The 18,867-nt window shown below is 40.9% G+C and overlaps 1 protein-coding gene across 1 annotated transcript in view; it reads left to right on the forward strand.

The window, feature by feature from the left end:
• Positions 1 to 18,867, forward strand: part of cnot2 (CCR4-NOT transcription complex, subunit 2) — a 204,802-nt gene that overhangs the window by 117,717 nt on the left and 68,218 nt on the right. The window contains 5 exon segments of the mRNA XM_072485099.1: positions 8,183 to 8,252; positions 9,282 to 9,429; positions 11,013 to 11,195; positions 15,939 to 16,018; positions 18,087 to 18,212. Coding sequence (XP_072341200.1) covers positions 8,183 to 8,252; positions 9,282 to 9,429; positions 11,013 to 11,195; positions 15,939 to 16,018; positions 18,087 to 18,212 — 607 coding nt within the window.

The following is an 18,867-nucleotide window of genomic DNA, read 5'->3' on the forward strand; positions in this document are numbered from 1 at the left end:
TCGGGTGGAGAATAACTTTCGACGGCAAAATCCAGCAGGTGCCAGTTTGACGCCAAATCGCGATTCCCCGTCACCTCGCAAAAGGCGTCAATGCATTTCACTCCGCGTGTACTTTAAACACAATTTGCATATCATTAATGGACCCATCCGCGATTCTCCACCTGCGATGGGCTGAGTTCCCAATGGCGTGGTTTCAAAAATAGTGAACCTGCCGTGGTGGCTGCTGAGAGAGAGAGAAGGCGTATGTTCAGTGTCCAACATCGCCATACTTCGCCGACTGTCATGCGGGGTGGCCAGGAAGTGGGCTGTGGGGTCGGGGTGGACGGGTAGGCAACACCATTACCGCAGCTGGCAAGGTAGCCATGCAGCTACGCATGCCGCTGACAGCCCGCTTTAAACCTCGTGCCATGGGTCATATAGATGTCCCTCCCAGGGGCACCCCACTGGATGCCCTCTGGTCCCAGCCGACCCATCAGCTGTATGGACACTCCAGCACAACCTGTCCCATCTTTTTGGCTTTGGTGTGTGTGTAGTGTGAGTGTGTGTGTAGTGTAATGTTTATGTGCAGTTGCAGCTTGTCAGCCCTGCGAGTGTCGATCACGGACCCGGCGAATCCCACGCCATTTTCCATGGGAATCAATGGTGTTCCACGCAGCACCGGTGCTAGCCCCTCATTGATAGCGGAATCGGTGCAGGTGCGGTGCCGATTTTTCTGTCTTAAAAGTCCACGGATTCTCCGTTGGAGTCAATACTTAGCCTCAGAAACGGAGAATCCAACCCCGGGTTTGTAAGTAAAAACACAATAGCTGTTTATTTACAATGAGAAAAGAGTTAAAACCTGCAATAATTAAACTAGAATAATGACCTGCTAAGCTATTACTTCCCCCTTTGACCATCCCACCCTCTACCTTAAACACACACAAGACAGGCACACAGAGAGGAAGGGAAAGGGGTAAAATGATTGTGATTAAAATATAGGAGTCAGAGCGAAGTGTTCTTATTGCCGATGTTGAAGCCTATGTAGTTGGCTATCTACTCAGGACGCAGAGTGTTGAAAACCACCAGTTGGATTGGATCTTCTGGTTTGTGTATTCGATCAAAACTCGCAATTAACAGCCTCACGGAGGTAAGATTAGAGTTTTTCCAATTATCAGATTTTTAAAGGAAGTTGTCAAGTAACCCAGCCTGACTGGTGCTGGCCTGGATCTTCCTGCAGGTTTAACTGGCTGTGAAGAGAGAGAGAGAGAAAGGCTTTTACTTCAGGACCTTCGAGAAGTCCTCAGGAGAGATAGAACTGAGACCTGTGGCTCTTCAAGCGCCTTAATCAAAAGTGTGCTTCATTCTGCAAAATGGAGCCTGTCTGAGTTCGGCAGAACATTCTGGAACATTATGACCAATTATCATCGAGAGCCAGTCAAGTCCCGGAAAATCAAAGTAACCGATTGGCTGCCAAGTTCATCAAGATGTATCATTACTGGGCCAGACCAATTAGCACTGGTACCAGGGGTCTCCAGAGGCCAAACCAAACATCACATCTGCTGGGGGAGTTTCAGTAATCGTCCAGATACAAAAGTTATAACAAACAAAATAAAAGAAATCAGATTTAAATAGGAGGATCCTTACAATCCATTTGTGGTCACTTTCCAAAATCCTTTGGACACTGAATGTTTCCTACATTTCCTAATATAACCCCGCTATTCAAAAAGGGAGGTAGAGAAAAAACTGGGAACTATAGCCCAGTGAGCCTAATATCGGTAGTAGGGAAGTTGCTAGAGTCCATTATCAAGGATTTCATAGCAGAGCATTTGGAAAGCAGTGGTATAATCAGACAAAGTCAGCACGGATTTACGAAAGGGAAATCATGCTTGATAAATCTACTAGAATTCTTTGAAGATGTACCTCGTAGAGTTGACCAGGGAGAACTGGTGGATGTGATTTATTTAGACTCTCAGAAGGCTTTCTGTGAGGTCTCGCATAGATTATTATGTAAAGTTTAAGTGCAGGGGAATGTGGATAGTATCTTGAGATAGATAGACAGTCAGGAAGCAAAAAAGTTGGAATAAATTAGTCTTTTTCTGATTGGCAGGCAGTGATTAGTTGAGTATCTCAGGGACCTGTGCTAGGACCCCAACTGTTCACATTGTATGTTAATGATTTAGATGAGGGAACTAAATGTATTATCTCCAAGTTTGGCAGATGATACAAAGTTGAGTGGGAGGGTGAACTGAGGAGGATGCAGAGATGCTTCAGTGAGATTTGGACAGGCTGAGCCAATGGGCATATGCATGACAGATGCAGTATAATGTGGATAAATGTGAGGTCACCCACTTCAATAGCAAAAAAGGAAGGCAGATTATTATTTGAAACGGGTGTAAATTGAGAGAGGTGGATTTTCAGCGAGACCTTAATGTCCTCGTGCATCAGTCACTGAAAGCAAGCACGCAGGTACAGCAGGCAGTAAAGAAGGCAAATGGTATGTTGGCCTTCATAGCGAGAGGATTTGACTATGGGAATGGAGATGTTTTACTGCAATTGTATAGGGCATTGGTGAGGCACACCTTTGGAGTACTGTGTGCAATTTTAGTTTCCTTATCTGAGGAAAGATGTTCTTACTATGGAGGGAGTGCAGTGAAGGTTACCAGGCTGGCTCCTGGGCTAGTGGGATTGTCATATGAGGAGAGACGTAAGTCAGTTAGGATTATATTCACTGGAGTTTAGAAGAATGAGAGGGGATCTCATTTAAAATTTTAACGGGACTAGACCGGTTAGATTCAAAAAGAATGTTCCCGGTGGTGGTCGGGGAGTCCAACTAGAGGTCATAGTTTGAAAATAAGGGGTAAACCTTTTAGGACTGAGGTGAGGAGAAATTTCTTCACTCAGAGATGATAATCATAATAACAATAGTGGTGAATCTGTGAAATTCACTACCACAGAAGGGAGTTGCGACTAAAACATTGTATAATTTCAATAAGGAGTTAGACATAGCTCTTGGGGCTATAAGGATCAAGGGATATTTGGGGAAGGCGGGATCAGGGTATTGAACTTGATGATCAGCCTTGATCGTAATGAATGGCAGAGCAAGCTCAATGGGCTGAATGGCCTCCTGCTTCTATTTTCTATGTATGTTTCTATGTAAACTAGAAAATACTACTGTTTTATAGTGACCAGAGTAGAGTGCATAAGTGTTTAAGGTGACTTGTCCCTTTACAAGAAAGTTTAATTGTTATCTGTAAAGGGCAACAACAAAAAAATAGAGGGGATATTGTGTAGCAGCACAGGGGAAGGCCTTAAATGGGTTCCTGACCTGCCTTGATGGGAATAGTGCATTGCATAGGAAATCGAAAAATATGGGAAATTTTACCTGTTTGGCTCTGTTGTTCGACAATGGTTGCATGTGGAAGAATCGTCTTTTTTTCAAAAGAATTGCATTTCATAAATTTTATTTGATTGCTGTCTTTTAGTTACGTCCAATAGCTTTTAGGATTTCTGTGGGGTTTGAGTATGAAGTGCATTCATTACACATGCAGGGTTTATAAGTGCACAATTTTGCTTTAATCGGTTGGCTGTATCAGCTCCCATATTGTCGCTGGAGCAAATGTGGCCTATTCTAGGGTTTTATATTTTCATATATTTTAATAACAATCTTAAAGTTGCATTAATAGTTAATTTATTTTGTTTTGTGGGCGGCACGGTGGCATAGTGGTTAGCACTGCTGCCACATGACACCGAGGATCCGGGTTCGATCCCGGCCCTGGGTCACTGTTCATGTGGAGTTTGCACATTCTCCCCGCACAACCCAAAAGATATGTAGGTGGATTGGCCACGCTAAATTACCCCTTAATTGGGAAGAATTAGGTACCCTAAATTTATATTAAAAAAGAAGAAAAATAATTTTGTTTTGGTACAATGGTGAGCTTTTGGCATTCTTTGTGAATACCATATTTGAGTCAAGGGTGTGAATATTGACATATTAAACTTCTTAATTCTATTATGCATTGTTATCTGTGTTTGAGTATCTTTGTGCTACTTGTACGCCACACACTCAGCATGTTTTTGTTTCCCTGTCTCTGGATCCCCTTGTTTCCTGGCAGGGGTCTATAGACTAACTTACAAGATCCCCAAATACTCTACTATGGAAAAAAATGGGTACTAATATCAAATGGAAAATTCTGCAAGTGTTCCGAGCACCTAATCTGCCAGAACAACAACAGCTTATTTAAGGTCCAGAGCAATATTGCATTAAGCAAAAATAAAACAGATAATACTTGGAGAAGGCAGGGCAATGAGAGAAGGAAAGAGATAAAGTAGCACAGTACAAGGACAAAACAAACAACAGGATGAAAACAGCCTAGAAGGTGAAAGAAAAAGTTGTTTTAAAAAAGCTACACCAAACAAACTGAGATGGGAGAAGCAAAAAGAGGAGGGAGCAGTAAGTTGTTGCATTACTGTATAACCATGCAATAATAAAGCTCCAGTAAGCTCTAAATAGAAAGTATTATTTGTATACTTGGTATATTCATATTCATGCATAGTAAAGAAAATGCTTGGAAAAGGAGTGAGGAAGCTGGAGCTGGGTACCATAGGACCTCATTTTATTGAATTAATCTGGAGTGGGACCCATTCAATTAGGTTAAAACATGCTCACTTTGTAGTTCAAGGTAAAAACTCACTAAGCTAGTAATAGGACCTATTGAAAATGTAGATTTACCCTTGGCATTTCTATATATGTTTGTTCTGCCAGTATGCTGTTGGAATTTTAGAACCCTGTTGGTTCTGTTATTACACTACATAAGATTGATGAGAAAACCATGTTAAATAAAAGAGCTAAGAAATAGCCTAACCTTCCTGAAGTCCCTGATCAAAAATCTACATAGTTGCTTTGCTTGTTTTTTTTTGTCTCCACTCCCAGTAAGGAAGAAATTGTACTGCTGTTTTGAAGTAGGAATCTTATCAGGTAAAGAAGTAAGGGAGATGTCCAAAAACATTCATAGTTGAGCAGATGTATTTTCTTGGATCATGCAGAGAGTTAAAGCTGCTTGTGGGAATTGTTCCATTACTCATCAATTCAGAGAACAGTTTATAATCAGGTCAAGAAAAGTTCAAAGGATTTCTTGCAATGTTTTGTAAGTTGTAAAATGATTGTCAACTAATATTGAATGTTGACCGTTGACCACTCCATGATTTTCCAGTTCTGGAAATAGCCATCTTTCCACAGGGTTTTGCAGATCGTGGAGTTTTTGAGAGCTCATGTTTCCATAATCTCAAGGTGAAAGCTTGTTGGTCCCCACTTCAACACAAGGGATGAGCAAATTCCACATGTTAGCAGGAGGCTTACCATAATTTGAGCAGTGCTGAAGTCGCTTTCTTTTGCAACATTGTGTTAAGTTTCTCCTGGCTCAGTTGCTGTTACTTGATCATGGGCTGAAGGTTTTCTGCTACTGCATATTACTTTGTTTCAAACCTTTTTCAGGATACCCCTAGAATAATGAATTTTGAATGATGAATGTAGAACAATAGAATTGAGTTTAATCTATCTTCCATATCTTAAAAAAACAAAAAACACGGATGAGATTCACAAGCCTTGATTTTGATCAAAGTCTTCCTGTAGGGGCTTAACTTATAACTTTGAAATATAAGGGTCTAGAAATATAAATCTGGTTCTTTCAATGCCACGGCATTGAGTGAAAAATCTTGAATCCAAATAAAATATGTTATCAGGATGAGAAAAGATTCTTGAACTGTGGAAATTCAGGTGAGTAGAATTAAGCAGTAAAATTAACTTCCATTTATGCAATCCTCACCACAAAATGCCCCAAAGTACTTTAATACTTCAATAATTATTCCAGTAGATTACATTGAAAATTCAGACTGTATAGTTTCGTCGGCAAATTTTGCATGTGATCAGCTTGGACAAACATCAGTTTCGTGAATGACAAATGTTTTGGTTGATTATTCGAAATCCAGGAGACTGGCACTCTCTTTGTCAAATGGAATCACCAAAATGGCAGAGATATTAATTTACTGCTCTGCCTGAACAATTCCTATTCCATCATTATACTACTTCTCCCAGTACTGCACCAGTGTGAGATTATATGGTTAAATCCTACAATGCGGTTTGAACACTCAACCTTTTGACTCAAATGGGTAGTTAATAGAGTGCTCCGTGAACTATTTTCCAATATCACCCCATTTTAATGCGTGACCCCATATACCAGCAATAAAGCAGCATAGTGACGTTCAATATATAATTATTAAAGTTCACATATTATAATTCAATATATAATACATCATATAATATAGAAATATATGGTTTTAAAGTATTTGTTGAACTGTTGTAATTTTTTTTTATACTTGTGTAGGTTTCTTGATATTCCTGTGACAGAAGACTCCGTGAAACCCTCCGCCCCCAATCACTGCCACTATACACTGAAAACAGCCCATCTCTCCAAAAACACATAAACAAACACTGTAATCTGCCTCTCGCCCCTTGCCCTCCCCCACACACAGTGATCAGCCCCCTCCTTCCATACACAAACAAAACACTTTTCTCTGCACTCCATACACACACGAACACCTCTCTGCCCTTCCTACCTTCCTATGCACACATTAACACCTCTCTGCCATCCCCACACAAACACCTCTCTTCCTTGTTCCAAGAAAACCCTACCCTGAACCAGATTTTCAGTCTGTGACTGGAAACTTCTCTTGGCAACATGCGCTCTTGAGCTGTCTATGTTGATGCCGAGACGCATGCAATAATTGCCAAAGCAAATATAGTCTTCCACAGATTGTGACATCAGTCTGGGAATGAAGAGAAGTAAGCCTTCCTCCCAAACTTTAGAATAAAGGTCCTGTCCACACACTCTACGTATAAAAGACTATGATTGTGTGCCAACATCATGCTAAGGAGTTCAACTACTATCACTTGATCTACCTTCAGAAGCTTCTGGTGATCAGTTGACAAGATAAAATATCAGGCACTGAGGTGCTTATCCGAGCATCCACGCCATATTGAGACGATCAGATATGAGTTGGGCCGGCCATGTAGTCAAAATGCCTGACACTCACTTACCAAAGTGAATGTTCAGTAAAGAGCTTGAGTCTGGGGTGCATTCTCGTGGCAGTCAAAAGAAGCACTACAAGCACACTCTGAAGCTTCAATTAGAAGTTTTGATATCAAATTTGCACCCCCACCCCAACAGATGCACTGTTTAGTTGCCAATTCCCAAGAAGCAGGGTCTGTGGCCTGTACCACTGGCACACAGGAGCAGAAACCCCGCAAACTTTGAAGTTGTCACTCACCTTCCTGCCTTAGCCACCTGATTGCACTCAGTCAACCACTTGAGTTATGCTTGCCTAACGCTGCCTCTGTTAAGTTGATGCACAGACATCCTGGACCCACTTGGCAGCTGCTGCCAAAAGTGTTTTCTCACATTAAAGAGTGCTTTGGGCTAACCTTGCTGTTTGGTGGCATCCAATCCAGTGGGCTCTGGGCTGTCCCACCGCAATCTCTGGACTGGGTACTCTCCTCTTCACAGTTGCCATTGCCGTCTCAGAGGTAGGGAAGCTTGTGATCCCAAAAGCTATCTCTGTGTCCCGCATGGAATGTAAATAATCTTTATTGTCACAAGTCGGCTTACTGCAATGAAGTTACTGTGAAAAGCCCCTATCGCCACAATCCGGCACCTGTTAGGGTACACAGAGAGAATTCAGAACTCTCAGCTGGTAGGGGAATTGAACCCGTGCTGGTGGCCTTGCTCTGCATCACAAATCAGCTGTCTAGCCCACTGAGCTAAACCAGTAATACTGAGCTACATGCTGAGCTAAACCAGCATGGAGAGTCATGACCTATAGTTTGGTGGCCACTGAGCTAAAAGCTAAAAATTCCAGTTCAAAAATCTGTTTAATTTAGAATGTCCAATTTTTTGAACTTGTAAAATAAAAAATAGGTTTATGAACTATTTTTCATGAAACAACAAATTGATTTGACTCTTGACATTTATGGTTACGTAGCCATGAACTTTCATCCTTCGTCACAATAATATTTGAATTACATTTGTGGCTCAAGGGGTTTATACGGTTGTTCTGTAGATATGTTACGTGCATATTTTTGGTCCACTAATATAAACTTTGAACTTCTTACAGTTTTGTTATTGATTGCACTTGCCCTTTCTTTCCCCAGATGCTGGCATCTCCATCACCATCAACATCAGGGCAGCTATCTCAGTTTGGTGCAAGTTTATATGGGCAAAGTAAGTTTTTTTTTCTGTTAATGTTTTTGTGCTTAGAATGAAAGTTATTAGAGGCGGCACCGTGGTGCAGGGGTTAGCACTGCTGCCTCAATGTGTCGAGGATCCGGGTCCGATCCCGACCCTGGGTCACTGTCCGTATGGAGTTTGCGCATTCTCCCCATGTCTGCATGGGTCTCACCCCCACAACCCAAAGACGTGCAGTATAGGTGAACTGGCTATGCTAAATTGCCCATTAATTGGAAAAAAAAAGAATTGGGGACTCTAAATTTATTTTTTTAAAAGAATAAAAGTTATTAAATTGAAACTTATTAATGTAAACCTATAATGAACAGCAGATTATTTAACCCTTTATGTTTCATTTGTTAAGTACTGATTTTTAAAATACAAAAGATAAATTACAAATGATGAAACCTAAACGTGGATTTCGTAAGTTGTTTCATAAGCAGCATGTCTCGACATCACTGGAACTAATCCATTGTCAAATCTGCACATGCAAATGCAGTACTGTAAAAATGATAAAGTACAAGTACAGGTGTTGAAAAACATCCTAATATTGCTTTTCCAAATCTCAAGCCCTAAAGAACTTGCTGATCTAGTTCTACAGGTATTGCGGGTCTTTTGCTGGAAATAGGTTTTCGGCATTGGTATGAAAGGGAAAATACCTAGAAAATAATCAGCGTCAAATAGTACAATTAATTTTTTTATTTTTAAAAATAAATTTAGAGTACCCAATTCATTTTTTCCAATTAAGGGGCAATTTAGCGTGGCCAATCTACCTAACCTGCACATTTTTGGATTGTGGGGGCGAAACCCACGCAAACACGGGGAGAATGTGCACATTCCACACGGAGAGTGACCCAGAGCCGGGATCGAACCTGGGACCTCGGCGCCGTGAGGCAGCAGGGCACTGCGCCACCGTGCTGCCCTAAATAGTACAATTAATGAACAAAAGTATTCCTTCAATATTAGGCAACATAGCTCAGGCAATCAAAACTGCAATTGAAAGAGCTTGTATTTATATTTTCACAGGTGCATTAGGCCTTCCGATGAGGGGAATGGGCAACAATAACCCTCAGTTAAATCGCAGCTTATCACAAGGCACTCAGTTACCTAATCATGTAACACCAACAACAGGAGTGCCCACAATGTCACTTCATACTCCATCTTCACCGAGCAGGTAATGGGACAGAAACAGTTTTAGTTATCTTGTGCTGCTTCAGTGCTCAACAATTTAAACATTGTTTTTTATCTTACTCTAGTGCTGTGGAACCTTATACCACTGTGGGAAAAGCTTTTATGTAGATTGAATGCAGTGTTTGAATAACATTTGTGAGGAAGTTTAGAAAATGAGCCGTATGTTGCTGTGTTCACACCAGTATTTATTTAATTGTTGGTCTGGATTGTCGAGTATTTGTGCCCGTAAGTGCATGTAATCCGAGTGTGAAACAAATAGCTGATTAAAAACGTTGAGGAAATGTGAATGCATGTTTGTTATGCACTTTTGTGCGGTACGGTAGCACAGTGCTGCTTCACAGTGCCAGGGACCTGGGTTTGATTCCCAACTTGGGTCTGCATGTTCCTTGTCTGTGCGGCATCTGCATATTCTTCCCGTGTCTGCGTGGGTTTCCTCTGTGTGCTCCGATTTCCTCCCACAACTCCCGAAATACGTGCTTGTTAGGTGAATTGGACATTCTGAATTCTCCCTCAGTGTACCCGAACAGGCGCTTTTGTTGCAAGTGTTAACGTAAGCCTACCTGTGACACTAATAAAGATTATGATTATTATTAATGATGCTATGCAGGACTTGGTTTGTTCTTTAGGACCAGTCTTTTGATCTCTGCACTGAACTTGTAAAGGAAAAAATCAATTTCAGATTGTACTGGATGTACCTGAATCATTTATAATGCTTCTGCACCAGGTTAAAGAGTCATGCATGCCAATTATCTGTAATCATGTTGGTTCAGAATAGTGTCAAAATTAAGGCCAGAATTTTAGACTGAGCTGTCTGTACACGGTAATTTTTCGGGTTCTTCATTGTGATTTTTGAACTACGTATATTGCGACTTGGCATGTTCGTACTTAAAGGCGAAATATGTGGCTAATGTTCAGCACTTTCCTTGGGACCTGATTTTCACTTTTTTACAGCCTATTTTTGATTCCATTGTATAAAACTGAGATTGGAAGGAAATTTGGCTGTAACCAGGCTGTGGCAAAGTAGGTAGACAAATGGGTGTAATTTCAGATGCAACTTTTACAGGAAATTCCACTCCAGTACACTGTTGTGTCTGTCTTAATAGCTGTAGTTATTTTTCCAATGGAATTCTGGTGGGTTTGTATTCTGAACGATAGTGGAGTTGGTGGGTGGGGCAGCTGGCAGGCAGAGTATAGTGATTTGAGTTGGAAATTTTGATGTTCCAAAAGGATAGATGGTGTACAGATAAACAAGGTAATTTCTAGGAGATGGAAATTCTGCAGACATGTTTTCTCTTTGACTCCAGTACAATCTGAAATATTTTTTTCTTGACAAGTTCAAAGGTGCATTAGTTTTGTTGCCATAATAGCTGTTAAAGAATGCACTAATTATGATTCAATGCACAATTTTCAATTATTTTCAATAAATGTGGACCTGGTGAATGAAATATCATCTGAGATTTAACAGAAATCGCACAACATGTTTTATTTTCTAGTTTTATTGGCTGTCTCTATAGTCTGTTCATGTGTTTACACTGTTGCTATTTAATATTTGCTATTTTATTACAGGAGCATTTTGCCTATGAATCCCAGGAATATGATGAATCATTCCCAGGTTGGACAAGGGATTGGGATTCCAGGGAGGACAAATAGCATGAGCAGCTCTGGTTTAGGCAGTCCAAACAGAAGCTCACCTAGCATTATATGTATGCCAAAGCAGCAGCCGTCCCGGCAGCCTTTTACAGTGAGCAGGTAAACCCAGTGTTTTATTTGTGATTACGATGGAAATGTATAGTTTAATTATACAAACTAACATTCTAAACTGGTTTGAATTTCCTACTGATTGCTAATAACAAATAGGCAATGGGCTCTGTGGAAGGGCTCTTAGTATAGCATGTATAGCAGGATTTGATTATTGTCACGTTATCAAGGCACAGTGAAAAGTATTGTTCTGCGTGCAGCTCAGACAAATCATTCCGTACATGAAAAGAAAATAGATAGGGCAAACAAAATACACAATGTAAATATAAAGACAAAGGCATCAAGTGAAGCATACAGGAGTGCAGTACTACTCCCTGGAGAAGATGTATGAGGTATGAGGAGGTCAGTTCAGTCCATAAGAGGGTCTGGTAACAGCGGGGAAGAAACTGTTTTTGGATCTGCTAGTGCGTGGTCTCAGACTTTTGTATCTCCCGCCCGATGGAAGAAGTTGGAAGAGTGAGTAAGCCGGGTGTGAGGGGTCTTTGATTATGTTGCGAGTTTTCCCAAGGCAGCGGGAGGTGTAGATAGAGTCAATGGATGGGAGGCGGGTTCGTGTGATGGACTGGGCGGTGTTCATGACACTCTGTATCACATGCACTGTATCCTGTTTTAAGAGAGCAATATAAAACAGGAACGAGAACTTTTGAACTCTCTAAAGTTAACAAAAATAGTCTCACTTCTGCAACATTCTGGCCAGCAGCTTGCCAATGTTGTTATTTGCAATCAATATTTGTATAATATATACAAGACATAATGTTTCACTGTAACCTACTACACTGAAACAAAACTTGATCTCGTTGAAGTTCAAATACAGTTTGATCCCAGAAGCCCACTCAGAGCTACTGATCACCTTCTAGCATACCTTTAACTTTTGAGGAAACAGCACTTGATGAAAAAGTAAATCGCCCCACGCTTCCCGATCTGCAACAGTTGTGTTATTGCAGTAACAACACGTGGATTAAAGGGTTTCAAGTATCTTTTAGAGGTGATAATTACACTTTTCAAAGCAATAGACCCAATTTGTGCAACAAAATGTAGATTAGAAAGGAGAAATCAGCTGCACAAAGGATTGGGGGATACAATAGAACTAAAGTAAGCGCTAGTAGGATATTATGTGAGATCAGACTAAAAGGGAATGCAAGAATGTTTAAGCTAGATTTACGCTGCATGTGTATAAATGCACAAAGCAAGGTAAATAATACAGGTAATCTGGAGATGCAAACAGCCACATAAAAATATGATGTTGTGGCAGTCATTCATATCTTGGATAGGATCAGGTAAGAAAAAGTACTGGATACAAAGGTCAATATCTCCAGAACGTAGAACATTCACCAGTTTTTGGATCATTCCCTGTGATACACCTACAGTGCAAATTACTGAGAGGCTTCCAATTAACAGGCCACCTTCGCGATCCCATTAGAGTTAGTGGGTGGCACGTGGGTGCTGGGTGGCTATCAGAAGGCCTGACAGGAAGTCAGGCTGGCAGCCTTTTTGTGAATTGAGGTGCTCATGAAAGGGTGCAGACGGCATATTTAAAAGAAGGCCCAGAATATCACTGCGTGCAGGGGGAATGCTTCTACATGAATATGTTTGAGCACCTTCGGCCTTGAGACTGACATGTACATTGACCTATGATTGACCATTGACCTCCCACCATGAAGTCAGCTCTGAAGCTTTGCCAGGCTCTGGACACAGCAACAGGACCATGCGCATTGCTAAAATTTCAATGCATTGCCAGAATGTTGATCATTGTCCTATGATTTACCCCAACGAGGTTGGAAAAATTCCAACCAAGGTGTTGTCGAAAATTGGAAGAGAAAGAAAAGAAGGTATGGCTGTGTTAATTAAGCAGAATATTATAGTGCTGGAGCAAGAAGATGTCCTGAATGGGTTAGAATTAAGAAACAATAGAGGTGCCTTTAAACTACTGGGTGTGTTCTATAGGCCATCAACTAGTGGGAAGAAAATAGAGAGAAAATATGCAGGGAAATTAGAAAGATGGAAGAGTAATAGAGTATGCATAATGAAGGACTTAAATTATCTTAATAAAGACTGGGAGAGTAATAGTGTTGAAGCCATTGAGGGGAAGAATTTCTGATGTGTATTCAGGAGGACCTTTTTGATCAGTATGTTTCTGTCCCAACAATACATTTGTGGCCCAATGAGGAAAGGGATATTGCTGATTCTGATTTGAGGCGTGGCATGGGTCAAGTGGATCAAGTGTTAGTCCGGGAACATTCAGAGAGCAGTGATTATAATGCCATAAAGTTTAGAATAGCTATAAAAAAGGAACTTGGGAGTAAAACAAAACTCCCCATAGTTCCCGAGCACCATCAGCTGCTCCCTTTTGAGAGAGAGCTGACTGGTGGTGATTTCACCTGAGGGTTCAGACGAGGAGCAAGGTTGAGAAGACGGGGCTCCGCATCACGAACCAGCCTCCCAGCCAATTGAGCTAACCGACCACTTGGAGTAAAAATACTTAATTGGAAGGCAGCTAGTTTCAGTGGGTTGCGAATGGATTTGCCCTGAGTAAATTTGAATCAAGGATTGTCAGAAAAAAATGGCTATGAGCAAATGGCTCTCTTCAGGAAGGAAATTGCTCGGTAGTATCCTGCAAGGGAGAAAGGAAGGGCAATCAAACCAGAGTTCTCTGGCTGTCAAAAGAAATGGGTAAGTAAGATCAACCAAAAATAGGGATTGTATGACAGATGTCAGATTGATGATACAAGTGAGAACAAGCTTGAATATTAAAAAGTTCAGGGAGGAAGTGAAAAAGGAACTAAGGGGGTAAGAAGAAAGTCTGAGAATAGCCTGCCAGCTAACATAAAAGTAAATCCAAAAGCTTTCTATAGGCATCTAAATTGTCAGTGGCTCGTAAGAGTACGGATGGGGATGATTGGGGACCAAACAGAGACCTATGCATGGAAACAGTGAGATGGCTAAGGTACTATACATGTACTTACATCTGTCTTTATTAACTTGATTTTGATTTGATTTGATTTACTGTCACATGTACCGAAGTACAGTGAAAAGTATTTTTCTGTGGCCGAGGGAACGTACATAGTAGACAAAAAGAATAATCAACAGAGAACATTAACAAATGGTACATCTACAAATAGTGATTGGTTACAGTGCGGAAAAAGGTTCCAAACAAAGTAAACCGAGCAAATACATGAGCAAGAGCAACATAGGGCGTCGTGAATAGTGTTCTTACAGGGAACAGATCAGTCCGCGGGGGAGTCGTTGAAAAGTCTTGTAGCTGTGGGGAAGAAGCTGTACCTATGTCTGGATGTGCAAGTCTTCAGACTTCTGTACCTTCTGCCTGATGGAAGGATCTGGACGAAGGCAATGCCTGGGTGGGAGGGGTCTCTGATAATGCTGTCTGCCTTCCTGAGGCTGTGGGACGTGTATACAGAATCAATGTGGGGTGGTAAGAACTTTTAAATCCTATTCCAACAATTTGGTCAAGCCCGAGTATCCCATTATGCACCACTTCAATCCCCCCTCAGCTTTTTTTTGCCCTTTGCTACCAACCCCTGCAAGATGGCCAACAAATGCTAAACTCCCCGTGCTCCTCGCTCCATCACTGCTGGTCAGGCAGGCGGTTAGATTTGAATTTAATTTTCCTAAACTATATCTTGCATGCTCTATTTTACCTCAGGCTTGCGCAGTGCTTTGATTACGACTAGCAATGGTTCAGTTCCAGTGTTGCTGGCACTGTATAAAACATTCAATCACAAGTCCAATAACCGTTGGTGTCGCTTAGGAAGCAATTCTGATCCTGGGATGAATGTCACCCTAATACCCCAAACCCAAGAGGTCTGCCACCACAAAGCATCCTCCAGTCCTGTTTTCCCATTCTCTCCCAGTTGCTTGATTTCCTGTTGGATTCAGTGATACTGCTTCATTGCCACGCGGCCTCTTTCCTCAACTTCAGTAGATGTTCCAGCAGCTTTGTGATTTGTTTCTCCTCAGGATGCAGAATCTCGGCCAGTCCTCCTTTAGATCACCGGTTTTATTCATCCTCTCCCTGCGAGAAGGTCAGATGTGGGTTGTTGCTTGACTCCTTCACTGCTGGCCAGGCAGGCGGTGAATATCCAATCATTGTTCGGGCCCACGGGTGGAAGCAGAAACTAGAGTTGATCACTGGGTCGTGGATGTTACTGAACTCGCTCGTGGCCACGCAGTCTTCCCTTCTCCATGGTATTCCACCTGTTTCGGGTCATGAGTGGTGCTGGAGATTTCAAGGGTACAATTTAAGATGGTGTTAACAACCGTGCACAGCTCTGGTCCCCATCCCTACCATCTAATAAAGCCCAATGGTCATAACAATGTAGGCTTGCATTATTTTAAAGAAAGCTACACAAATGTTGTCTTTTATTGCACACCAGGGTTTCCATTAGTTTGAACCAGTGAAAGGTGATGGGTACAATAAGACAATAAGATGCGTTGCTTTATTTTCAGTTGCATTCATGGTACCATTTTTGTTAGACTCAAAGTATTTAGTCCTAACTTAACTCCGGAAAATATATTAATTTGTATGACTACTCATTTTTAAAGGGGTTCTAAAAATGTTCAGCCAGTTTTTATCTTTAAAATGCCATTTCTTGATATCTCGGGCTCAGAAATTGCATACATAATAATTGATTTCTGTATCCAACCAAAACTTTTACTACCAAAATGCTTGTGCGAGTAAAGTATTTTTGATTTAATAATTGTCTTTTTTTTTAACAGTATGTCTGGATTTGGGATGAACAGGAATCAGGCTTTTGGGATTAATAATTCACTTTCAAGTAACATTTTCAATGGCACAGGTAAATTTGTTTTTCTGATTGTTTTTTACGACCAAAATATTTCCCTTTAGCATTATGCCATATTTTAGACTCCCATGTGTGCACGGGTTCAATTACATTGCACTTTTTAATTCCATGGCTCAGGACACAAATTATTATTTGTGGTGGTTGTCAATAAGACATGGAGGCCTGGAATGGCACAAATGGCCATCACGTACGCCGTTCATGTCTTGCTCTTCCTGTTGCAAATATGAACTCTGCTGTGAGCATGACCAATCATCCTTGGTTGCAGATTTTTATACCATTTTAAAAATCACATTAGTAATTTGAGTCACTTGGAATGTCTTAAGATTAAACAAACCGGGGGCAGCACGGTGGCACAGTGGTTAGCACTGCTGTCTCATGGCGCCGAGGATCCGGGTTCGATCCTGGCCCCAGATCACTGTCCATATGAAGTTTGCACATTTCCCCTGTGTCTGTGTGGGTCTCGCCACCACACCCCGTGGATTGGCCAAGCTAAATTACCCCTTAATTGGGAAAAAAAGAATTGGGTACTCTAAATTTATTTTAAAAAATGAAATAAACCATGACGTGAAATGGTTTTGTTTTTATCACATGTAAAATGGACAAGAAGGTACAATTGTAACGTGGTCTGTCCATGTCCAAGGGTTCTTTAAATATGATGGCATATTAATCCATCCCTGGCAGCCATCAGAAGTGGGCATAAGACCTCTTGCATACGCTTATTGTCTAATGCCTGTTTAAGTACCTACCCTCTGAAATTGGTCAGAAACGGAGTCGAGTAAGTGCCAGGCATACTCATTTCATTTTTCTGGGTCTTTCTGCAGTTGAGCAAACTTAAAGTTAAAGTATTTTCTTTGTAACTTATCTTAATATGCATTTTACATGTGTTTGACAATTGCACAAGACATATCAATTACCTTTTATAACAAGGGACACTGGTTTATGGTGACGTAGTAAGTCAAAATTTATTTGCATGTGAATTTATTTGATATTTGGGGTGACTGAAATCCACAAATCTGTCAATTTCCCTGTGAAAACTAAGTCAGTCACCTTGATAATTACTGTGCTATACAACTTCACCAATGAACTGACCCATTCTCTACTTGTTTTGCAGATGTGGCTGTATAAATCAAATCAAATTTTAATTTGTTTTAATGTATTTAAAATACAAATGAAGCAGTGATATCAAAATATCCTTTATTTGTAACAAATAACCATTGCATCATGCAAATGTTAAACAATGACCATCTTGCAACATCAGAGAATCTTTCCATTGCCCCTTGACATTCAATGGCATTACATTTACTGAAACTCCCACTATCAACATCCCAGGGGTTAGCAATGACCAGAAACTGACCTGGACTAGCTATATAAATACTGTGACAGCAAGAGAAGGTCAGAGGCTAGGAATTGTGCGGTGAGTAGCTCACCTAATTCCCCAAACCTGTCCATTATCTACAAGTCACAAGTCAGGAGCGTGATGGAATTCTATGCCTAGATGAATGCAGCTCCAACAACATTGAAGAAGTTTGATACCATCCAGAACGAAGCAGTCTGCTTGATTGCTCCCCCTTCCACAGACATTCACTCCCTCCACCACTGATGCACAGTAGCAGCAGTGTGTACCTTCTACAAGATGCACTGCAGCAACTCACCATGCCTCCTTGGACAACACCTTCCAAATCCATGATCACTATCATCTAGAAGAACAAGGGCAGCAGATACAAGGAGCACCACCTCCTGGAAGTTGCCCTGTAGAATTATATCGCTGGGGCAAAATCCTGGAACTCCCTCCTTAACAACACTGTGGGTGTAGGTACACCGCATGGACTGCAGCAGTTCAAGAAGAGAGCTCACCACCGCCTATTCAAGGGCAATTAGGAATGCTGGCCTAACCAGCGATGCCCACACCCTCATGAATGAATTTTTTCAAATGTTGTATCAGGATAGCTGTGAATAGGTATATTTTAAAAACACTTGTAAAAATTATTTTAGTTAACTTTTTTTTTTAAAGTAAATGTTATTACTTTTAAGTCAGCATTGTTCAAATTGTTTTGTGTTTTAGATGGAAGTGAAAATGTTACAGGGTTAGACCTCTCAGAATTTCCAGTACTAGCAGACAGAACCAGAAGGGAAGGAAGTGGTAATCCTACGCCACTAATAAATCCGTTGGCGGGAAGGACTCCTTATGGTAAGAAATCGTCTTTAACTCTGTCTTAATTGCATTTTTTCACTGCTTTAAAAAAGGAGTCTTGCATATTGTTTCCCATTTAAATTTAACTTCTAAATTACTGATAAATACACTTCACAGAGCCACACTGATTTATGCAAAGAATAAAGGTTTTAGATTCAACACCTGGTCTGTCAAGAATTTGACCAATTTTAGATAGGCCAGAAGATGTGGTGGTATAATTACCTCCCGTAACAAAATAAAAGGGAATCTTGGCAGGATTCTTGCTCCTGAGAAGTATTCAGCTCGCAATGCATATATAGATTCACTTCCTTAATTCTTGTGATCTACGTAGATGGACCAAGAAGACAACAGGTTTGATATATGATCCATGCTTAGCTGGCTGATTACAACCAGGTAGTCGAGGAAGTACTAAAAGTGATCTCGAGCGTAAAGCTAAAGGAGCAGAAAGTTGAATCCTACATGACTGATCATTGTCCAGTCTTTGATGCTTGTGAACGTGGACACAGTGCAAACCAGAAAGGGACTCTATTTTGATCCTTCCATAATTAAATGAATCTACAGGCAGCATAAGCAAACTCCAAATGAAGAATTGCATAGTTAGGTACCAGAAGGCAGCACATATCTGTGGGGTAATACCCCTGCTTGAATTGTA

The sequence above is a fragment of the Scyliorhinus torazame genome, chromosome 19 (assembly GCF_047496885.1).
Source record: "Scyliorhinus torazame isolate Kashiwa2021f chromosome 19, sScyTor2.1, whole genome shotgun sequence".
Lineage (NCBI taxonomy): Eukaryota > Metazoa > Chordata > Chondrichthyes > Carcharhiniformes > Scyliorhinidae > Scyliorhinus > Scyliorhinus torazame.